Below are 25583 nucleotides of genomic sequence, written 5' to 3'. Positions count from 1 at the left end.
TATATTTTGTAGGTGACTATGCCGTTAAAATTCAGCAATTGGTGGACCGAAGGAAAAATGAAACTGGAGAATATTCATATCCTCATGAAGAAGGTATGTACTGGTACCGGTAATATTAAATGGAGTCATATAGGCCTAACAACAGACTAACCAGCAAAATGACATTTTTTAGGCATTCAGTTTCATTGAATTGTAAATTCATAGTATCAGTTCTCGATGAAAATTCGATATTCCCCACATCACAAGCGGGGCTGGGGGGGGGGGGATACATACTTCATTAAAAATAACCTCAAAATTGGGTACGAAATTGTAACACGCCATTCCAGAGACACAATGTGATCACTGAGCTATCAGCTCACCCAACTTGCCCCAAAAATCTTTCTCGAAACAGTTCCGTAAAGTAAACACTACATACTGGATAATTAGCAAAGGAACATTTTTAGTACAATTTGTGGCTCTATCCTTGAGAGCGCGAGTCGTTATATAGGCCTACTCGGTAAGTCAAGACCTACTGCTGGAAATAAAACAATTAATAAAAGTTATCTGAGCTGTAACGACCTCATAAAATATGAAATGAAACAGGAATTGAATAACTAAAATACGATCATTTGATCCAGGGAGCATGCGTCATTTAACGTGTTTCTTAATTGCATTATTTATATTCAATGTAGATATCATCATCATCATCATCATCATCATCGGCCTTCCTCAAAAGCTTCCGCCATTTGCACCCCCCTGTTCATTGCCATGCTCCTGCAATTATTAATTCCCAGCGTCCTGATATCCTGTCGAACACACTCTTTTCATCTTAACTTAGGTCTGCCAACTTTCCAAGTTCCTTCTGGCAAAATGTTAAATGTCCTCATTGTTCTTTGATCATCGGCGCGCAGTACATGTCCAGCCCATTGTAATTTCTTGATGTTAATGAGTTTAACAATATCCGGTTCATTAAATAAATTGTGGAGTTCGAAGTTGTATCTTCGTCTCCATACCAGCACTCCATTTTCTTCTACGGGATCAAAAATATATGTTACGATTCTTGTCTCGAATGTATGTACAGTAACTCTTATCAAGCCTCGACAATGGCCAAGTTTCGGAGGCATACATTAGTACTGGTTGAACTTTATACATCACTACTTTAGTTTTCTGTACAGCAGTCGAGACCTCTGGTGTTTCCTTAGGCCATGAAAGCACCTGTTTGCACAAAGTACTCGCTTTTGAACTTCAGTGCTAACCTTATTATGACAATTAACCTCTGATCCTAAGTAGGTAAAACTGTGACAACTTCGAATTTCTATGAATCGATTTGTATTGTGTAGATCTATTACATTGATTTTTTTTTCTTGGTCACTGGCAGATACTTTCTCTTGACATTTACCATATTTCTAAATTAGTCTTGAATACATTCTTTAATAAATCACTCCAAAGCAATGTCAATATAGCGTGAATTGTGCACGAAGTCAGGGAGATCCTCAATTTGTTTGTGAACAGTGGAGTAAAAATAGAGATACTACTGATGATATCTATGTAATTTACATACGCAGCATCTTGTCAGTTGTGTCATATTGTACAGAGTTATTTGAACATGGTAAAACATCTATAAGCTCATCAATCAACAGACCAAACAACCTTTAGTGTCTTTTTACTATTATAGGCTAAACAAATATGATATAAAAGTTGCAATAACAGACTAAGCGTGGGTCTGATATTGCAGAATACAAACTAGAGGTAAAGAAAGTAAACAAGAACTAAAACTCAATGTTGAGAGTGGAAAACAAGAGATTATGTAGTCAGGTATTTTTTAAGATACAGTAGTTTCAACTACTTGCCTGCAGATGACAACTAAATTTCATTTTTACAAAATTGTTGGATGGTTATAGTTGCATAACTCTGTTCAAATAGAAATGCAGACTAAAACGATGGACTTAGACACACTTATTTGTATTTATATTTATAAATGTTAGGTAACGTGTACTTTTTTTTTCTTTGCAGAACGCAACTGTGTTTTTGCAGAAACGCAACATGAGAATCCAACCATTGAAGTTGGCAACATGAGTAAAACCCAACAGGAGGATGAAAATGGGTTCCATTGGACTACTGCCAGCACATTATTGCTTATCCGTGTCCGGGAGGAAGTGGACCCTGAATTTCAAAAACCGAAATGCAGAAAAAAAATGGAATGTGGTACGTTATAATGTGTCTGCTATCGAATGCGACAGAAAATGGAGGAACTTGTTGACAACGTACAAGAGACGGAAAGACACATCAAGAAAGAGTGGTGAAAGAGCACTACCTTTTTGGGAGTTTGAAGCCACTATGGATGCCTTCATGGGAGACAAACCCAATATTGAGCCACCAAGATCCCATTTGGTGTCCACATTACCTCAAACTGATCACGCTAGGCCCACTGATACACTAAACTCATATACAAAAACTACACAACAGAACATATTGCAAGACATTTCCATAACAAACAATATCTCTGCCCCGGCTCGTAACTGGTCTCCGACCCCATCAACGTCTACCTCAACTCCTGATATTCGATCACCAAGTCCTCACAGGCAGTTCAGTTCAACCCCCATTAATAGTAGTAATAATAATCAGAGGCGCCTTTCAAGAAATAGGAAAGATGATTCTCCACCGAGGTGGTTTTGCGAATATATGGAAAAAAAGGAAGCGACTGATAACGCAAAATTTCGCCAAATGCAAGAGTTGGAAGAACAAAAAATTCAGGCAATAAATGAGCTGACAAGTGTCATGAAACAAATGATTAATAAAAAGTAATGTTGTTCTCTTTAATTAATACTGAAATAAGCAGAAGGACCTACAAGAAATCTCTTTTCTCATATTATTTTAAGTAGAACTTCTATTTCCCTAACATAGTTTTATATCAATAAATACAATATTTTCACTTTTACCCTTTATGGTACAATCAGACACAAAAAGTGCAAAAAACCCAGTATTATAAAGAAAATTATATATCTGCTCTCAACAGCATCACAGAATCACAAATCTTATCTTAAATGAAAGACAAAAGACTGCTAATCAGTTTTGTTTGATGATTAATATTAGCAATTTTTATTTCTATTTTGCATTCTCATGAACAAACAGAAAAATTGCACATCTATACTTAATTTATTCTTCAATTTGCAATTTGATTATTTCCTCTTACTGAATTATTAATGTATAATGTAAGAATATATCTGAAAATGTTCAATTATCTCTATTATTATGTGAGATATTACATATTAAATGTTAAAAAATGTAAAATAAACAACCTCGAGGTATTCAACGGAGAGTCCACACCAGTGGAGTAAAGGTTAGCGCGTCTCTGTTACACACTGTTGAACATAGCATAATGTTACATAAACTACACATTTACTACCAAAAACACAACATTAATTTTTATTGTAATTATGTTTTATGACAAGTAATGTAATATTGAACAAACCAATATTCATTATCTTAAATGAAAAAATTTTTTGATCTGAATGAAGGGGGGGAGGATCAATGGTGAATTGTTCAATGATTGAGTTGTTTGGACTTTTTCCCTTGCTAATTTTTAAAATTGTAGCACGACATTTCGAAGAGTGGATCTCTCTTCATCATCAGGTGAAAACCTTCTGTTTGACTGACGGGTTAGCTGTTTATAACGATCCTCACAGTAGGTTTTCAACTGATGACGAGGAGAGATCCACTCTTCGAAACGTTGTGCTAGAATTTTGAAAATTAGCAATGGGAAAAGTTCAAACAGCACAATCATTCAAGAAAGTTTTTACCAAATGTGTTAATATAGGAACCTTTGAATACGCAATATTGATGATAAACAATCATACGTATTATATTGTATTGTATTTATTTACATTCCATGGTATTCATACTAGCATCATGCATTACAGGCCCTATGTTGGGTTCTAATTCGGTGCTTTTTTAATTTGACCCTAAATAATATGTTTTGAGTTTCATTTATTACATTCATAGGAGGCTATTAAAAATGTTTATTGCCATATAACACACTACTTTTTGATAGTACGATAGACTTGTCAATGAAGTATGAAAGTCATTTTTTTACTGTAGGGGAGACTGGGGCAAAGTGGTCACCTTAAGAGAAAATAAGCTACAGAACGTAAATTAGCTTTGTTTTCCTCTCACAATCTTTGCTACTAAAAAGACGTTTCCTTCCCCTTTTTAATGCAATTATTACGAATTGTTTACTAATTCAATTTTTTATGCAATCAAGAATTTTTTGTTTGTCTGCACATTGACCACTTTACCCCAGGCCCTGGGTAATGTGGTCCCCCAAAAATAAAGATATTTATAAATGAATGATTACAGTTATATTATGAATTTTTTCGACAAAAAATGTTTATTAAGCGTTTTTATCGAATAGTGCACCATTAATTCACATTGCAAAAAGACAAAAACAAAATATAGTAGTGAAAGTAGAACATAGGAAAAAGGAACGCTGTCAACATTCTTACACAAAATCTGTGTTAGTTTAAAAAAAATAACATAGCATTGAAAGTAGAATTAGGATAATAAAGAAGTTATTGTAAACATTTCTAAACACAAGCTAGTCTTTGTGCGAGATAATATTTCTTTTATTTTTTAAGTTTATTTACACAGAAATCACATTTGAAATCGTCGCTGCCATCATCTTCAAACACAGCACATTCCTCGTTAGCCCATTCTAAGCATGATGAACAACGTATCCATCCTTCACCTCCGGTTGACCTGAGATAGCCTATGTGTCCTTACAGAAAATGCACTCCGCATCATCATTATCACTTCCTTCCTCGCTGCTTGTTTCTTCACGAAGAGCGACCTTCGTCGTTTTCTGTTGCTCTTTTTTAGTTTCTATGTGATTATTTTTCATAATATTTCTCCGCACTCTCTTTATTGTGGACTGTTTGTTCTTAGTTTTATCTTTGGCTCCTTTGTCCTCTCTCTCTTGAGCCAATTGATTTTTATACGGTCTACTGGTCAGGATTTCAGCTGAACCTGTTTTTCTCTTTTGGGAACGGGCAATAGTGGATTTGGGTGAAGAACTGATATCTTCCAGATTTACTGTGAAGGATGAACTAGGCTGGGGAGAAATTGCTGCAGGAAGAATGATAATGGAACTATCATTTGGCGTATCTGAGGATGTGGATGGAACTGGGTCAACAGGAGAGGTTTCTGAATCGTTAGAAGATTCCACATGATTGAGAGGCCTGTCAGTAGGCAACGATGGAGCGAAATCCGTATCATCAAAAACATCTTGATCAAGAGGATATAATCTACATTTTTTGAAGCCATTTATTGCATTTGTAGGTGTTGCTGCTCGTAGCTAAGCCTCTCCAAAAGTTTACTGACCTAAAACTGTGTCTTGGTTCGAGTTCATTACTCTTCTCTTAAGAGTCATTCTTGGAATTCCGAATAATTTGCTGGTTTTTTTTTTTTGCAGCCCATTTCACCCTTCCTAACACACCTGATAGCCTCGCGCATTTTTGTTGGACTCCAGCTCTATTGGGAAGTTTTGCGGGGTCGATTTCTAGACATTTTATCTGTATTCTGCAACAACAAAGAAATAGTCACGAATTTAACAATTTCTGGGGCAAAATGGTCCCCTAGAAAAAAATGGGGAACACGTTACCCCGACCGCTCTATTTTAAACAAAGTCATGGCTACGGACGGATACCATCTTGTATAGTTTCGATAAACATTGAAATATGTAGTATAGAACTGGGTCTTACTTGAGCAATAACTTTATATAGTAACTCTCCTAATGACAGAACGTACAGTGCTATGAAACAGGAAGCTTACCTTACATCAGATCTTCAAAAAATGGAATTTTCTCTGTATCTTATCATTTAACACGTCCAAACACTTCAGCAGACACGTACGTAATGGCTGGATAGAGAAGGAAGTACTACGGAACTCTAAACGGAGATGGCAGCACCAACTGGAGAGATAAGTAGACGGTACCACTTTACCCCGGGGGACCACTATAGACAGGTCTCCCCTACCTGTTGAATTAGTTACAAAGTTTTTACGATTACATACGAGTAAGATCATTTATGAAAAAAAATGTACTGATAAGCTTTGGGGATTATTTGTAGTTTTGTTCAAAATGAACTACACGATTCCCTAGACTTGGCACACACTGTTATTGTATATATTGTATTATATATTGTATTGTATAGTCCCGACGCTGTTATTTCCGGCGTGACTCCTCCTCTTTGCTTACCTCTTAGAAAGTGAAGGCTCTATAAAGTCTGGGTAGGTAGCATCGTTCGCCATTTTTGTTCTTATGTTGCCGAGCTACCATACGAGGAATCTATTTGCCACATCGTTAAACATTATGTCTTAGCTCCTATGATAATAAATCAAACGCAATGTAATTCAGCAAATAATTGAGCGGCAAATAACGTCTTCGTGTGCTTTCTGCGAACGCCAACGAAAGAGATAAAATGGCGGGCGATTATATTAAGTATTTATCGAGCCTTAAGAAATGAATCAGCGAATCACAAGACGCACACGTTTAAATGTAGCCGACCTGCAACGTGATTGGCTGCCGGAAATTAGAGCGACGGGACTATAATATGTGAACTCACTTTTAATATTTCGCTTATTTCATTATACCCCGAGGAATTTTTTGACTTTAAACTTTTAATAATTGCAATTATTTCTTGTTTATTAAATATATTTGCAATTTCATTTGGATCTGATACTTTTGTATTGTTACATATAAGGATATAGTTTGTTACTTTTCTTTTTGATTGTTCACTTTCCTTTTTAATTATGTTCCAAGTTGTTTTGATTTTATTCTCAGAGATTTGTATTATATTCTACTGTAATTCTTTAGCTTTTTGGACCACTTTGTGTAATATTTTTGAATAATTTTTACAGTGTTGTTTTAAGTTTTTGTCATTATTATTTCTGCTCTGTATTTATAATGATCTCTTCGTTTTGCATGAAATTGTAATACCTTGTGTAATCCATCTATTGTTGCATATTTATAGTGTACCAGGAAACTGGATTAAAAATATTTATTGGAACTCATTGAATTTACTATTCATATCACTTTGACTATATACTGATATCCTGTTAATATTTATGAATCTCACTTTAGTTGGGTTTTTTGTTGATGTAGGTATTTACCATACAGTCTTTGATAATATTATTTCTTGGTACAGTTTCAATGATTAGTATTACAGATAGAAGGTACTTTCAAATGATATAAATACAAATGAAAAATGCAGAGAAAGGTATTGAAATTGGCTTTAGGATCATAAAACTAAAAAAGAAAAAAAAAGCTAAGAATTTATACTTATTGTTCTATCATTTTCTTCTTCATCCTGTTCACCTTGTGTCTACGACACATAATCAATTATAATTTGTTTTTGATTCGTCCATGTAAATAGGAATTCTGAAGATCACAGCTTCCCAAGGCCCAAATTCTGAAAATATTCTTTTCCTTAGTTCTTTGAGTTCAAATCCAAGTTTCCTGATTGAGTTTTTTTTTTTTTTTTTTTTTTTTTTTGTGGGACTTTTCCTCAACCCATTAAGAGCAAAGGCTGGGTAACTTTTGGCACCGACTCGAAAGCTGACATTATATTCATCTCATTCAGACACTAGCTAACTGTAGCAGTTTATAGCGTTGTAAAGTAACCAATTAAAAAGTAATAAATATATATACACGCAAACGGTTTGGGGTACTGTACCTGTCATTCGTTAGTGGGTCCTATTACCTAGTCAGGAGAATTGTCCAGCTCTACTGATCGTATACCCTCATCACTGGGTGCTTATGCATGCAATGGCAGAACAGCATGCTGAAATACAGCTGACTTGATCCACAGAGCTTCAGCAGTTGTTAAAAACAGGTTGCACCTTGGGAAGGTGAGGATGGGAACTGAGTAGGAGAGATTATGAAATGCACTTTTCTACTCCTTGTAACACATGAAAAGTAATGTAAATTTATATTGATCATTATGTTTAAGTATAAAATTGTGATGTGTGTTAACATGAAACTGTAATCTTGATCAATTATACGAGAGTTGGGGTACAAGTCAATCGATGGGGTATCACAAGATGTCATATGACATCCATAGCATGTAGTCGCATCACTAGGGAGCACAGTGCGATATCGTTATCACACAGAGCGATGCAACTAGTAACATGTAGAGCAGTTGTGAGTCAACCATTGTACAGAATGAATGTTACCCAGTGGGTTTTTAAAGTATGTGTACCATAATGCTGTTCCAACTACCATGTAAACACGAGTACCATGATGCTGTGTTGTTTATGGAAGTTTGGATCACTAGCCTACCTCTCGTACATACTGTCCTTTCAAGTAGCATATACCCATACCCTGCCCTTTCAAGTAGCATGATGCTTTGTCGTTCATAGAAGTTTGATCCCTACTCTATTAGAGTCGAAGGCAATTCAGAAGGCGGTAGTCTGCTAGCATTTACGTAAGACAGATAGAGAGAGCAAGGCAGCGTACAACATTGCCACATCGTACGTCGCGCGCATGTGTAATACAAACAGCGCAGGAGAGAATTTAAATTATCAAAAGACAATAATGACCTTAGCCTTTGATTACTGTAAGCATGACACCAAACAAACCCTCTTTCCTTCTCTAACAGTACTCTTTACACGGTTCTCAATCCTACACCACATGCTTCTGCAGTCGTTTCTTGCGCGTTGGCAACATTGCTGGCAGTGTTCTGCTCGTCAACGCTTTTAAAATAATTATACACCTTAAACACTGTTTTCTGCGTCTTTTTACAGTCTCGTCTTTTTATAGTAATACTCGTCTTTTTACAGTCTCTTCTTCCATTTATTTATCTTACACATACACAGTAAATGTTATTTTTACTTATTCAATGTACTGAAACACTCATACGTGAACAAACGAACTCTGGAAGTACTTGTTATAGACTGATTCCTATTGGTTCTACTGTACAAGCTTGTGATGTCACATACCATAAATGCTACGGCGCATATAGCAGCTGACCGCCTTCCGAATTGACATCTAGTGTAGTACACATACCCTGTCCTTTCATTAGCATATTTCAAAATTTCGAACCCCCCCCCACATTATCACAAAAAAATAGTTGCCATGACTTATGTCTCAACACTCGTATTATTTCTTATACTATGTACAAATATAAAAGTCACCCTTTTAATGAAAGTAATGTTGACATCACGAACTCATTGTTGTCAATTATCCCATGAATCATGCCTAAAGACACCTAGTTTTCATAAACTACGTATCCGTGGAAAATTGTTTTTCAGCTGATAAAAGCAAAAATTTTGTTTCAAGTATTCCAGGTCAAAATTTCTTAAGTTCAAACTCACGAAATTCTTGGGAAAAGAACAAATTGGCACCCATCTGTGACTTATGAGAGATATGAAAGATTCTTACAAAGCATTCATTATCTTCCAGGGACCAATTTAACAGTTGAAAAAACAGCTATCGGTAGTACTGTTCAGGGGACGATGGCCATTTCTACAATACATGGCTTCTAAACCACCAGAAAAATATAGTATGAAGATATTTTTATTGCAATTTCAAAAATTTCTACCCTTTGAAGGGAATGCTATATTTAGGGAAAAAAGCAACAAATGTAAGTACCTTAGTAGTTCCTCATCTCTCAAAGTCATACAATTATGCCAATAGAAATATCACCTGCGATAATTTTTTTAAATATTTGCAATTGGGTGAACAATTACTAAGAAAATGGTCTCACTTTGTCTGGTACAGTTAGGAAAAATGCATTTTTTCCTGCTGAATTCCAGCCATACAGAACAAGCAAACAAGTCGTCCCTCTTTGGCTTCACTAAATTCTTCTCCTTAGTGCTATATGTACCAGCACAAAAAAAGTCTGTAATACTTCTTAGCAGTATGTATCACACAAATTACGTTGTGGTAGAACCAGCAAACAATTCATGTATTACATTTATATAAAAAATATAGACAATAAGAAACACACAGATAAAACTGGCCCTGATAGATGATATACTATTCCTATATGACAATAAAAGATAAATTGAAAACTTACATCAACACCTAAAGAAACCAGGCCATAACCTAAATTTACACACCAATTATCTAGTCACTACACGTTGTTCTATCTTTGTCTTAACTAACGATAGCGAAGACCTTGTCAAGAATATAGACTTGCTTGGTATTACGCTCGCTTGGTATTGGTGTAATACTAACATTTTTAGCGATATTCAACAGTTGTCACTGCAATGATAAAATTGGTGGCACGTTCAACCTCAAGTGTCTTGTTTTGCTTATCGAGAGAAATATTACCAATAATCTCATGACGTATGTTCAACGTGAATCGAAGAATGCAGGTATGGAGGGAAAATAAGAACCTGAACAGCTTGCAAAAGTAATACTGCATATAACAGGAAATAGACCTATACAGAGTATAAAGTTTTAAAGGGTATTTGAAACAGGAGTGGAATATTATTGGACAAATAGCAGCAATGGAAGATTGACGTGGCCACATAATAATAGTAGTAGTAGTAGTAGCAACAGGAGCAGGAGCAGGAGTAGTAGTAGTAGTAGTAGTAGTAGTAGTAGTAGTAGTAGTAGTAGTAGTAGTAGTAGTATGATTTATGATATGATATGATATGATATGATATGATATGATATGATATGATATGATATGATATGATATGATGTGCCGCCCTCATGGATTCAAGACGCTTTCCCAATTTTTTGACTTTTCCTGCTTTCCAAAATCGGCCACACGACCTACCTGTCTGTAGCATCATCAAATCTGTCTTGAAAACTGTACCTGCAATGACGGAAGTGTTTGCCGTTCCCTTGGGTCACACACGCCTCTTTCAACATAGTGCCTCTACATACATCGTGGTGGCTTTTGCTAAGTTATATTCTCTGTTTTAAGTTATATTATTGTTTTAACCTCTGTTTTTAACTTTATATACCAAGTGTTCACTTATTATAACATATTCTATTCGACCTACACGACCTGAAGATGCCAATCAAAATTGGCGAAAACGTTTGTTTTTAAATCTGTTTAATGTTGTTATAACATATTTTATTGTGTTTTTATGCATTGACTGAATAGAACTCATTTATCAATTAACATTGAACTTAGCGGAACCAATATGCCTTAAAAAAAAGGATAGGATAGGATTTTGCATGATTCATTCATTCATAGTGCTCTGTCCTTGGGCAGGTCTTTCACTGCAAACGCAGCATTCTCCAGTCTTTCCTATTTTCTCTTATGGCATGATACAGTAATAGTATAGTATAGTGCAGTATTGTATAGTATAGCATAGTATAGTGTAGTGTAGTGTAGTGTAGTGTAGTGTAGTATAGTGTAGTACAGTGCGATGTGATGTGATGTAATATAATATAATATAATATAATATACTATTCATGCTTTCATTTCATTCATAGTAGTCGGCCCAAGGGCAGGTCTTTCACTGCAAACCCAGCATTCTCCAATCTTTCCTATTTTCTGCCGTCGTCTTAGGTTTCGTAAATGATCATTGTATCTTAATGTCATATATAAATAATAATAATAATAATAATAATAATAATAATAATAATAATATTTCATTCAGTTTCGCGAGTTCAGTTCACATTGTGTTCTATCATATGTTTGTAATAATTAATTTATTATTTCCGCCCTTGTCTTGTTGCTTCCTAGGTTTCTACGACAAGATAGCTATATAATATTTTAGTTACATTGTGAAATTTATAAGCCGTATCTTACACTTTTTCCTTAAACGGAGGAACTAAGATCTAGTCGTCCGTAAAGAATAATGAGAAAATAAATACCTTTTACTCGTATAATAATGATTATTTTTAAATTGACTAGACTTTAAACCTACATTATTAACATATCGAACATTTTTATCGTACCAATTTTGGGGTTCTATAAGCCTACTTCAATTTCGACCTTCGATCTCAGACTAGATGGATACCTGTCAGGATTTCCGTGCTCTTGAAGTCAGAACGTTGTGTGACTTACCTGAAGAGAATGTAGGACATCTTGTTGCGTAAGAGGAATTCGAAGCGATGACCGTGGCTTTCTGGCAAAATTAAAGTTTCGCGTCATAGTCATTGGTTAAGCGACGGTAATTTAATTCATAGTATGCTAATTCTTCAGAAGAAGTGAACCATCGTTGCGCGATCTCGCTCCAAAAGGAGCATTTGGACTATGAGAAAAGGGGAATTTTTAGAGTGCGGGGTGCTCCATCTTGCCTTCACTCCTTACCATAATATTCCTGTGATCGGAAAGTAGAATTTCGAATTTCACACAACTTATTTAGGCTTATTATAAATTTCTTTACTTAGGTAGACTTTCGAACCTTCTATCTGCGGTTGGATACTTTATTCACTAGACCACCATGACAGATGCCGATAAAATTTCTCTTATGTTGTTGCCTCGAGCGGGGAACGCCTTTTGAGCGGTAACAAAATTTAATGTTTCTTTTGAGCGCAAGTTCTTTTGAGCAACTTGCAATATTTAGTACGGAAATATTTGAATAGACTTTATAGACTGTACTTTTTTGCTGACATTACGTCCCTTTACTATATGCTTTCCTTAGAGATAAAACTTAGAAAATGTAGGCATAATTCATATTGTTCTTCCTTTTAATGTTAAATATGAAGAAAATAATTTGACCTTTTATCCAAGTACATTTCTTGTCGAATTTGAATATGCAATTCATAAAAGAATAATACACAAATGGAAAATGCCTGGATAATTGGATATAGGTTTCATTTATCAGAAGCCTGGTACAGAAAAATTAAAATACTTGGGTTAAGTGTAATATACGTAGACAAAGAAAGTGAATATTGAAAATGGCTTATACGGTAATGGAGATGGACCCACTTCTCCTGCGGTAACATTTTTCAGTGATTATTTAGTTGAAAATAACATTTCAGAAGAAGCACATTCACTCCAAAGATATGGGCAAACATAACATGTGATGTTCGCACAACAAATACATACGAGTCATTTCACAAAACATTCAATTATAATTTTATTCTCTTTCTCTAGGCTTTTGGACATTTTTAGATATATCGAAAGGCTTCCAGACGGAAAATTACCTAAAATCAATGGAGTGAACGATGTTGTGCGAAGAAAACTCGCTATGAGCTCAGTGCTACAAAAACTTCAGGATTACGTAAGCCTAAATGATAACTTAATCTCACGCTGCCAGTATGCTAAACTTATATTTAGACAAACCTGTAGTAGAGTGATTTGCAAAGAATATCGACCAATATTGTACAAGTATGTAACATTTTTTATCAACATGCAGCACATTTAACCACAACAGTGTTACAAACTGAATGTATTTCAACGTAACATAAACATCGGTTTAGATCATTGAGAGCCATAAATCTCTGCAAATGGTATGAAAAAGTTTGCTTTTAGTTCTTATTATGTACAATCCGTGGCAAAAATTTCAATTATTCATAGTAAAAATTATTGTTCCTCCGAAGAAACTTCTTACTTGGCTCAAAAGATGCTGTTTTCGCCCTAAGTTACGTCCCCGCTTCGAATGGTCCAGGGCATAGACGAAGAGAGAACTGTTTCCTTGGGGGGGGGGGCAAAGCAAAACCATACAATCCCCATATAACGGGGTAAGGAGGGGACATCATTTACCTCCTCCCCCGTTATAGCTTGGCCGTGATACAGTATATCGGAATATGATCATTTAATAAAAGTATTTTCGGGGAGCGTGTTTCTTACATATCCGCCATGTTTAGGGCTTGAACTGTAGGTCTACTATAAATTATAATAAGACATAACTTAAAACAATCTCCCTCTTTTTCTTTCTCGTACAGAAACACAAGCGTACATCCATAAAACTACGTAACAGTGCTAACAGAAACTTTTTTATAAGAAGATATCATATGAAATGTAAACTCTAATTATTTTATTTAATCTCGTCTTTAAGTTTACACATTATACCAGTTTCACTTTTCTTTTCTCTGCATTGTTGTGCAGTATGTTATTCATACATCTTCAAGTGGCGGCCTGAATATCTCCAGACTTCTAACATATAAGTACAGGCTTTTACAAAACAAATATTACAGTCATTTCATTCCTCAAATGAGGTATAGGAATTCTTATACATTCAGAAATTTAAAATAAATATTATAGTCCAAACACATGATCTGAAGACGTTAATTCGTCAATTTAAGCACAGAAACTTAATCATGAACAAAAGCAAAAAAGATCTTTCGAATTCAATATTTTCTAACGCTAACAGAAAAAAAGTGTTCAGACAAGTTTCGGGGGCAGTGTCCCCCATGCCCCCTAGCATAACTCCGCCTATCCAATAGAAGGGATAACGTTATTAAAGAGAATTTTTGGTAGTGAGAGGAAGGGATAAGGCTAGCGCATCGTCGGTGTCATCTGTTCTAGATTAATTGTATGGAAGTAAACGAATCAGCGTATGTGAATTGAACTTTTTAGATTCTCCAATAATTCTCCTGAAGTGAACTTCAGGAAGAGAAGATATCTTGAGGAAGGGGCGAACTTCTAGAATCAACTTGATCGAGCTATAGCTGTGTATAAGGACATACAGATCTTTTTTTTTATTATTATTTGTATGTAGAAAGTAATTTCAATCGAAAACTGAGACCACGTGTTTACCGGTGTGTACACTTCGCAAAAGGCAATAATTAAATAAAAAATTGTGTCATGTTTGATTCACTTCTTTTGAAGAATTGCCCCTTGCGTATACTCTTATACCAAAGAAGGCTTTCAGCAAAGTGAATACAACGTCCTCTGAATCTTATTGCAGCAACTAACGGCCGGGGCAGCGGCGAACCTGGGCACCATCGGATCGGGCATGACGCTCGGATTCTCCGCAGTGGCACTGCCGGCCATGCAGACATCATACCACGAGCCTGCTGTGTCTGACGAAGAAGCCTCCTGGGTAGGTGAGTGCATCAGAACCGGAAATTACTGCTAAGGCTCGTATCACACTAGTATGCCACTGCAGCTCGCTGGCAGCCCTGCTAGAATTTGTGTAGTGTCTGCCGCCTCAGATGCCAACCAAGATGCCACACTCTCAAAATGGATGTTGAAGTGTTAATACTTATTGCGTGTATTCGTCGTCGTCGTTCAAGTAAAAAGAAAGGGAAAAGGTTGTGGGTGCATTCTTAAGTTTTTCAATTAAGTGAGAACGTCAGTGACATCCTTAGATGAGCTGTTGGACATAATATGTAGAGATGGTTTGGAAAGAAGGAATACAGTCTGGTTGTCAGCCTTGCTCTAAAAAATTAAAAGTGTGTGTAGTACAGTGTGTTTTTGCCATTTTCTTTAAGAATTTCGTATTTGTCGATTACAACCTTGTTCTGGGCGGCTATTCAATTGTTATGGGAAAATATGTCACATTATTGATTTTTTTATTGTGACTGTCACGCCTAGAGAGCGGAATTTTTAGATTTTTAACAGTTAACTTCAGTTCCAACCTGAGAAAGGAGTCGCAAAATATGGTCGATTGTTAAAGCTTTATGCCTAGCCTACAGTTAAAAAAAAAAAAAAAAAAAAAAAAAAAAAAAAAAAAAAAAATATGTTAAGGTAACCTGTCCCAAAGAACTATATGTTTTCAGGGACCAAACCATTTATCAAAATGTATGATTCGGGATAGTGGATTCGGGAAGTTGTCCATTAGGTATAGTGGATTAGGGAAAATGGATAGAAACAGGCCGCATATGTATATGTGTATATATACCAGGTGTTTCAGACCACCTGAATCAGCCTTTTTTTCTCGAAAACTATATGATACTGGTTATTCATAAAAATGTTCATAACCAAAACCTATGTAAAGAATCGATTGGTGACGGTAGGCCTACCATTTCCCGTAACAAACCGGAAGTAGGGGCACCTGTGGTCAACTTCGAAATTTCAAATGAGAACATGGGTCACTGAAGGTGCCATTGGAATCTACTTTTAAAAAGAAACAACTTTTACTGAAACATTTTTTCTAAATTTTATTGTTTACTCACAAAGCAACAAAAAGTGGTATTTTCTGAGAAATGTATGTTGTTTATGTACGTACACTCTTCATAGTAAGTGTTCAAAATGTCCGTCACCCTGTGCTAAGCAATGTTCCGATCTCCTCCTAACATCCGGAGACCTTCAGCACAGCTGAGAGACATACAGGCTTCTATAATTCTTTGTTTCATATCTTCTCTAGTTGTTGGATGCACTTGGTAGAACATGTCTTTAATTCTCCCCCACAAGAAGAAGTCATTTGAAGCGAAGTCAGGAGATCGGGCAGGCCAGGCTATTGGTCCTCCTCGTCCAATCCACCGTAGGGTAATAACCGGTAAATAACTCGCCGAGCCCTACGTGAAAAGTGAGCCGGACAACCGCTCTGCTGAAGCCACATCGTTAAACGAAGCGCAAAGGGAACTTCATGAAGCAACTGGTGCAAAATGTTTCGGAGGAAGCGTGCGTTCTACCATTCAAGCTCTCCTCAAAAAAGTATGGTCCTATGACTCGGTGTCTGAGGAGGCCACACCATGTATTGAGACTACATACGTGTTGGTAATTAATTTCATGCAGCCAGTGTGGATTAACCGGAGACCAGTAATCCGAATTGTAGAGATTCATCTGACCATTACTTTTGAATGTTGCCTCATCAGTCCACAGAATTCTGAGCTCGAAATCACAGTCCATATTTAGAAATCAGTTGCAGAAATCAACACGAGTCTGGAAGACATGTCCCTCAAGTTCCTGATGGAGATGAATATGGTATGAATGAAATTTGTTGTCTCTGAGAATTTTAAACACTGTATTATGGTGCAATCCTGAGTCACGGACAATTCTTCTTGTGGGAGAGAGTTAAAGGCGTGATCTACCAGGTGCGTCCAACAACTAGAGAAGACATGAAACAAAGAATTAGAGAAGCTAAACCATGTGTGTCTTTCAGCTGTGCTGAAGTTCTCCCTGAAATCACGGATGTTAGGAGAAGATCAGAACATTATTTAGCACAGGGTAGCGGATATTTTGAACACTTCCTATGAAGAGTGTACGTACATTAACAACGTATAAATTTCTTAGAAATTACCAATTATCAATTTTTTTATGAACAACCAGTATCATATGAAGAGTCCACTGCAAGAATGATGGATGCCATTTGGATTACATTTTGCAGGAGAAGCAATTGAAAGTTTGAAATGCTTAGCGCTCAAACCTTAACTGTGATTTTCCGATCATTACTGGACAATGACTACCAGTGTTAATGCCATATAACTCTATGCATAGTCTATATGTCTTAAGCTATGCATTGGCAATCTTGGTTCATTTTCGACAAGAAAATGACATCCATCATTCTTGCAGTGGACCCTTCATATAGTTTTCGAGAAAAAAGACTGATACGGGTGGTTTGAAACATCCGGTATATGACTCCCATGATTATGATTCGGTAAAATATTGAAGTAGTTTTGAGTTTAGAAGGAAAAAAATAGGCGAAAACTTATAAATCCGGTTCCTATTGATAATATAAATGTTTAAAAACTCTCAGTATTGTAGAATAAAGTCAATTTGATAAGTTCGTTTTTCTCTGCACTCGTCAAGTTCTTCCCTCCAAAAATGTCCACTACTTCTTCCCTGTATTTCTTCTTCAACTCGCGATTGCTATAATCATCAGATGATGAATCCCATGTCGCTTGTCTGTATTGTATCTCTGTAATGAACTTCTCCGTATCAAAATTGTCCATTTTGCACGGCATTAGTGATGCAATTGTAATGATTGGCAGCTCTGATGGGATAGGAATGTGAGACTCCTTATCTAAGCTCATAATATTTTTTTATGGCAGCGCTACCAGGCGTGCAGCGCGGCCAGTAACCAAGTTGTTTTGGCTTTCTGACTGGCAGCGATGCCAAGTGTGAGATGCGCCAATAGTTTCTATGTTTTGTTATTGGCAGCCATGCCAGCAGAGCTGCCATGGCATCCTAGTGTGATACGAGCCCAAACTCAGCACGAACAGCAGAGCAATGAAGGTCAGCCAATATAATGCGAAAGAACTGTGCAGTACCTACCCAGATCCGGGATCTCATTAAATTCGTTCCAACAAGCAGTTCATGGATCAGTTCTTGTACGGTTCCTGTACCATCTTATGCGCATGCGCTAGTTGAGCATCTGCTATGGGATTGAAACTGGACTGGACGCTGCTGGAACGCTTTCGCGGATCGTTATGTACTAAATCCAGAGATGCTATAACTGTGATCGTTTTTGCTAAGAACGGGATGCTTAATTATTATCGTTTCGCAGCTAATTCTAATTGCAGAAAATATAATTTTGATCATTTTCTATAAAAATGATGACAAAAAATATGGAAGGCAAGAATTCCGCTAATTCAATGTCGTGTACCGGGGGATTCTCATCTAAAAATGGTTATTTTTTAATTATTAATTTATGTACGTTATTTATTATACTTTTAATTAAAGCTGCATGTTGAAATTGTAATTAACTATTTCAAAACCCAAATAATTTTTATTCCCTCTCTTTTTGGCGAAAATTTAAATTAAATCTCTAGTTGCATTATTCGTCTGCACTGTCACTTTTCATCTTAACCTCCTTGATGTGAACATTCGATCTTGTCTTTCTTCAGTATCCAGGAGACGTTGGTGACCTTATGCGCATGCGCATCTCGCGTACTCTTCCGTACATGCCTCAATCCGCTGACTACTTCTGACCGTTCCGAACTCGTGTCAAAAGTTTGTTGGAACGCCCGACTGGAGTACATGTTTCCGATTCAGGACTGGTTCGGATTGTGTTGGAACGCTTTTTCTGTACTCCGCATGCTCACGATAGTTACGGACGGTTCCTGACTGTTGTTGGAACGAACCTATTACTGCTAGGGATATACCAAGAGGACTGGGCCAGGGCTTGTTCTATAAACTCAGGTACGATCACCGGAGTGGCACTTGCGGTGGACAGTATCACATGAAAGTGAACGAAATAAAAAAAACGGTAATTGCATCTCTTTCTTTGCGTATTACAGTTTTTATTTGTTGTCGTAAGGCACTATAATTTTCAATAGGCCTAGTAATTACTCAAGCGATCTTCTCCAGGAGCAATACATAAAAATTAGATAATCTATTCAAAATATGATAGGAATTTTAATAATTGAAAAATGTAGAAATTTCACACTGTCAAAATATATTTACAAAGGTAATAATATTCATTCATTCATAGTGTTCTGCCAAAGGGCAGGTGTTTCACTGCAAACCTAACATTCTCCAGTCTTTCATATTTTCTGCCTTCCTCCTTGTCTCCTCATGTCATCCATATATCTTAATGTCGTCTATCATCTGCCATCTTCTTCTGCTCCGAACTCTTAGGCCTATAATAAATAGCAGCAATAATTATATTCGATTTGAATACTCCTGTTAGGTTATTATTTGTTTGGTTGCTTCTCTGTATTCTTTAGATATTTCTGTAATGCGATTTGTGCTTTGTAGACTACATTATATTTTAATTTTCTGCATGACGACGCAATTTATGTGTTTGGTTACTGTAATATAATAGCGTAAAGATTTTTTCTTTTTGTGTTTGTATATGTTCTGTTTATTATTCTTGAGATTTTTTTCCTATTGTGTTAATCATTCCAGGACTAAACTTAAAAACATTATACAAGGAAACGACACAAATACAAAAAAAAATCATTAGACTAGTATATCACAATAAGAAAACTCATAAAATGAGTCTTCATTCACAAAATAAATATAGGCCACAAAGCACACTACAGATACATCTAAACAATAGTGAGAAACAAACAATAGTATATTGCGATACAAGGTTGGGAAGTGTTTTTTACAAATTCGACGAAAAGTTTGAAAAACGAGCAGAGCGAGATTTTATAATGCACTTCATAAACATGTAATGTACAACATTTTTTGCACGATCGTTATATTTTAAAAATTGAAAATACAATATATTTTGCATTGAAAATTTAGAGCAATTGTATTCAAAAGACTTCGCAAAACTGCACTGTAATGGTAAGTAAGTAACAATAAGTGCACTGTAATGGGTCTATTTAAGTATACTTTTATGTTATGAAGAATGGTTTTCTAGCAACAGGTTTCTGTGTGGGAATTCTAATTTTCAAAGTCTAACAACAATGGCTGTAAATACAGCAAGAAACACGATCGTACAAAAACAAATATTACCTAACGTACGTACACAAAATAATAAATATATTGCTCGAATTTTTATAAAGGACAAACAGACGGAACATTTCAAACTCGAAACAAAAACATATTAAAGTAATACATCAATCAAACAATAACTCGAATTATTCACAACATAGGCTATCATCAATATCTGCCATAGTTCATTATAACATGGAAATATACAGTAGCACATGGAATTATTACATATTGCACGAATAAGCCAGCAATTATGAAATATAATGGAACAATATGAAATACAAAACAGATAAGACTACGCAAATAAGATACAGTATGCTTAATACAAAACTAAATATTTCAATTCACACAACTTTTTTATGTAGTAAACAAAGTAAAGACATCCTCACCACCACATTCGGCACTCTCACATACCGCCTGTCGCAGAAGAGTGATCCGAAAGACGCAACATTTGAAGCATTAGTAAGATCTCTGTTGATGAAACATATTACTTTGAATTGGAGTATTTACTTTATACAGGGTGTTTCAAAAATACGGGGCATAACTTCAGGTATGTATTTCCCACATGTATACAATCAAAATAGTTCATTACAACATGTGTCCGGAAATGCTTTATTTCCGAGTTATGGCCTTCACAACATTGAAATTCACCGGAAAGTTTTTCTTTCCGCAATCAGCATGTATGGGCGTATGAAAACCCACTTGCAACTGTTCCATCTCATCACCAGGTGCGGTTCTCCCTCAACATGTGGGCCGGTATCATTGCTGATCGATTAGTTGGACCCCATGTACTTGTAAATAGACTTACGGGGCAGGCGTACACAAACTTCCTGGAAAACACCATACCTCATGTTTCAGAAGACACTACACTGATCAATCGTCAACACATTTACTTCTTGCATGATGGCGCTCCTGCACACTTCAGTCGTACGGCTCGCCGGTACTTGGATCGAAGGTTTCCTGATCGATGGATAGGTAGAGGTGGCCCAATTGCTTGGCCTCCACGCTCACCTGATCTGAACCCTCTCGAGTTCTACTTGTGGGACCATTTAAAATCATTGGTTTATTCGTCTCCGGTGCCTGATTTGGAATCCCTTCGGAATCGAATTGTGGCATGTTCTGAGGACATACGCAATACTCCTGGAGTTTGGGATCGTGTTCGCAGGTCAATGAAACATCGATGTGAGGTCTGTATTCAAGCAGGAGGTGGACATTTTGAACATCTTCTGTAATGACAACGACCTGCGGAAAGAAAAACGTTCCGGTGAATTTCAATGTTGTGAAGGCCATAACTCGGAAATGAAGCATTTCCGGACACATGTTGTAATGAACTATTTTGATTGTCTACATGTGGGAAATACATACCTGAAATTATGCCCCGTATTTTTAAAACACCCTGTATACCATATGTTTTAACATTAAGAATTTTAAAGTCTTTTTTGAGTTTTAAACTTTTTCTTATTTTAATTATTGAAAGTGTTATAAACTGAATCAGAATGAAGAAAAATAGCTCATTTATTTTTCCAGACCTCTATGGATCTGACGATTATAATGAATGGAGACGTTCTTGGATTTTGGAAAAATAAACGGAACTATCCTACCTCTCCCCCCTCAAAAAGCCTTCCCTAACACATCTTAGTCCGCCGCAAATTCAGCTTGTATTTTAAAGCTTTTAACTTTGATCTTCGCTCTGACCACCAGGCGAACTGTACGTCTCAACCATTAGATTGTGTCAATTTGGTAAATAAATTTAATTCATATTACTAGACTCTTCACCGTAGAAAAGAATACGAATGCTCATTGTCCCTTCGTCTTCTCTGTTGGCATTACTATTTAAGGAATCTTTCAATTGGTCAATATTATACAGAGTGGAACGGCACCGATGCATCCACATTTAAGAAGTGATTCTGCATGTTAATTATAATAAAGATTTTATTACACTTTTCTTTTGATGAAGCACCGTTAAGCAAGAAAAAAATAGTCTTTGTCCAATGTTTGCAGCGCTCTATTGCGGTAATGACTCAAGAGAAATGGCTGATTGCTATAGAAGCAGATAGGTAAAAATATATTTTTTTTTTTTTTTTTTTTTTTTTTTTTTTTTTTTTTGCAAATTAAACAGTATAACCATGAATTTAAATGGAATAATTGCGAAAATCGTTAAAATAAATCTTGCAACGAAGGGTACTGTCGCGCGTCACCGACTGAGTACAGCAGAAGGAAAGGGGACGGTAAAGAGTGCACACCGCTCGTGCTAGAGTAGTCATGCTGTTACCAAATGCTTCATAGAAACATATCGATTTCCTTTAAAACGGTGAATGTTAGAGAAAAAGCTTATTTAAATTTTTCAAGTTTCTCCTCATGATCTATTACCAATTTCATTTTAGTGCAGAGGTTACCATCCACACTGTACAAATAAGAGATCTAGATAGAGAGATAATGTTCTTTTTGAGATGATTATTTAACGATGCTGTATCAACTACTGGGTTATTTAGCGTCGATGGGATTGGTGTTAGCGAGATGGTATTTGGTGAGATAAGGCTGAGGATTCGTCATTGATTATCTGACATTTTCCTTACGTTTGGGGAAACTTCGGAAAACCCCAACCAGGTAATCAGACCTAGCGGGAATCGAACCCGCGCCCGAGCTCAACTCTGGATCGGCAAGCAAGTACCTTAACCGACTGAGCTATGAGCTACACCGGTGGCTAATAGGATTTAAAAAGGGCACGTCAGCCGAAGCTGTCAGATTCTCTCCCAAATGTGTAGCCCCATTCTCTCCCGAAAAATGGCACAAGTCTATTCCCTCTCATAAGAAATCAACTTCACGGATGTTATGGGTCAATTTCCTCCCTCCCATCTGAAATGGATACACAACTCGCGTCCCACTTACAGACTGCGGACTATCATAAGTTCAAATTAATACCCGTGGCTTTGCATTTATCACAGTTTCGAATTATATCTCGGTTCAGGATATGGGAACTAACACATTCATTGTTATGCTCAATATCTCGTTCAATCATTACGTCAGTATTTGAATCAGTTTTAATGAAGCACTTACACATTTCTTAATGTATGTTAATCATTGTACACCGTCCTTCAATGTCTTCTGAAAAATGAATTTAAATCCATTATATAGAATTAAGTCCTTTTCCTTCTCACTTAAAATTTTTGTTACCTCTGTCATAATAGGCCTAGTAACTAACCCAATACAACCTTATAACAACTGTTAACACTACATGTGAACACTGCTACAAAGTAAGCACAGAACTACATCTACACAATCACATAAGAGATTCTCTGCTTCTCTATTCAAAGAATCGGTTATAGACTACAATCATTTTGTACCATTTCAAAATTTATTTTTCACTTAAACTTGTAACTTAGTGGTTCAAGTGAAATGCTTGATTTGTGACCAGTAATTATTTACGCCTAGCACATTTGAGGACAAACTAATCAAAATTCCCTGTTAAAACGGAAATCTTTTAAGCGATTCAATGAAAACAACTGATAAAATTGCAAACATCGTAGTTTGAAGACTTTAATATTCTTCCAAAAATCATGATCAGTTGAATCTGATAACTCCTTTAAGGTATGTTCAGCTCCTGCAGCTATTTTTATTTCATTGGCAGATAATACGTTAGATGGATATTTGGCATTGCACTTATAAATCAAATTTCCTAAAATAAATTCAGGTTTATTGAAATTTGAGGCCAACATCTTAAAGTATATCTTAAACAAATTCAAGTATGAATAATGTGTCAAAGGATAATTAAGTCTTCGGTTTTGTTTCAATAAATGGCTTAAAAGATTGCCTCTTCAACAGGGAAACATAACTATTTTGATCATGTTAAGAGTTCTCAAATGTGCTACTCGTAAATAGGATTATTCAAAGATCAAGCATTTCACTTGATTCCATAATTAACAAAATATTTAAGAAAAAATAAGTTTTGAAGGGGTACAAAATGGATATTTTGCCCAATTTCTTCCCGCCGAAAAAATCGGCATACTTAAGTTCACAATTATGGAATTTTGGAAAGAAATTAAGGACTACCAAAATGTTAACTCTCAATTCATATCTCAAAATATAACGAAAATTGTCCAAATGTATCTTTCTTTGCTGTACTCTTGTGCTTTTGTGGAACGCATATGGTGTTTGACATTGAAAAAATAAATAAAGTGTTGACATACTGTTTTATCACTTGTACATGCGCAACGTGAAAAATGTGTGCTGTGACTATCCTGTAATACAAGAAAATAATGCTTAAATTATTTAATGAAAACGTGTACAAACGGGACAAAAGAAAGGATAACATTATTGGACTTGGGCCTACTGAATAGTTGATGAAAAAGAAATGGCAGATAACGGAGAAACTCAATTTTTAATTTTAACTATAAATCCAAAGGTTTTCTGTTTACCGGTGTATACTTCTAATTAATACATGGGCATCAAATTGAACCGTTGAGCTTTTATTTGATATTTTTACTGATTTTTGGGAATTATTTAAACATGTGTAGGCATTTCCATCTGTAAAAACCTGGCAACATTGCATACCGGTGAAATATTGTTCATGACTGTGTAAGAATATGAAATAATTATTGTTTGTGCTGTTGCTGTAAAAGACGACTTCGTACATTACCACGAAGTGTTGTTGCTGTCTACTGGCGCGCCGGTAACGGAATATCTTGTTACAATCAAAACTCTGACGGAATGGAACTCTCATGGTCCGTTGATGTAGTGAATATCCACGGCTCTTTCAACTCTTGTGGTTATACAATAGGTACAATTGCTGCCTAGCGGTGTAACGAAGTTTTTTCACCTGTAACTAAGCATGTCAGTGAATATTATGTTCGTCAGTAATGTTAATCATCTAGGCCTATTGTTTTTTTTTTTTTGATGCAGCCTCCCTAACTTCCATCGGCATGCCGGTGGGCTGCCTCTTCATGGGGCCCTTGATGGACAGGCTAGGACGCAAGCGCACTCTCATGCTGGTTAACCTGCCCGCTGTTCTTGGTTGGCTGCTCCTTGCATCGGCGTCCCACAGCCCAAGCTGGTTCTTGTGGCAGGTGTACGCGGGTCGACTCCTGACGGGACTCACAACAGGTCTCGTGAACACTCCAGCCGTGGTGTACGCCAGCGAGACCATGGAGAAGATGTGGCGCGGCGTCGTGGTCACCTGGCCTTCTATAGGTAAGGTAGGCGCCGCTTCGGGAGCTCATGTCGTACCTACCGTATAAGTATAGAAGTGCTGTCATGGTAATTTTTCTCTTAGCCATACGCCATATTCCTTGTTTTCTCCCCTGAAATATATTTTAATCATCTCTCTCTATCTCTCCGACTGCCATTTATTGATTTTTTTTAATATTAAAGAAGAAGTAAAAAAATTGTTTTGCTTTACATTTTAATTGTACAACAAGTTGATTAAAA

The 25583-nt window shown here is 36.3% G+C and overlaps 1 protein-coding gene and 1 long non-coding RNA gene across 6 annotated transcripts in view; one reads left to right on the top strand and one right to left on the bottom strand.

Annotated features, from left to right (window-relative positions):
* LOC138711876 (solute carrier family 2, facilitated glucose transporter member 8-like) overlaps positions 1-25583 on the top strand; it is a 264797-nt gene that overhangs the window by 118893 nt on the left and 120321 nt on the right. Inside the window, exons 1-4 of one of the 5 annotated variants that reach the window (XM_069843146.1) lie at positions 13-93; positions 1993-2184; positions 14797-14935; positions 25059-25346. In XM_069843146.1, coding sequence (XP_069699247.1) covers positions 2074-2184; positions 14797-14935; positions 25059-25346 — 538 coding nt within the window. In that variant the 5' untranslated portion in view covers positions 13-93; positions 1993-2073. Of the gene's footprint in view, positions 1-12; positions 94-1992; positions 2185-14796; positions 14936-25058; positions 25347-25583 lie in introns of those variants that run through there. The other 4 variants (XM_069843140.1, XM_069843141.1, XM_069843142.1 and 1 more) reach the window with 4 other exon arrangements.
* LOC138711878 (uncharacterized) lies at positions 5404-10494 on the bottom strand. Its single transcript, XR_011335514.1, has 3 exons — positions 10050-10494; positions 5806-6008; positions 5404-5553 (listed from the first exon to the last, which is right to left on the bottom strand). It is a non-coding gene; the product is annotated as an uncharacterized lncRNA (long non-coding RNA).

This window comes from Periplaneta americana, chromosome 13, assembly GCF_040183065.1.
Source record: "Periplaneta americana isolate PAMFEO1 chromosome 13, P.americana_PAMFEO1_priV1, whole genome shotgun sequence".
NCBI classification, from domain to species: Eukaryota; Metazoa; Arthropoda; class Insecta; order Blattodea; family Blattidae; genus Periplaneta; species Periplaneta americana.
The sequence above is the reverse complement of the archived record's forward strand: the minus strand, read 5'-3'. Positions and strand labels throughout refer to the sequence as shown.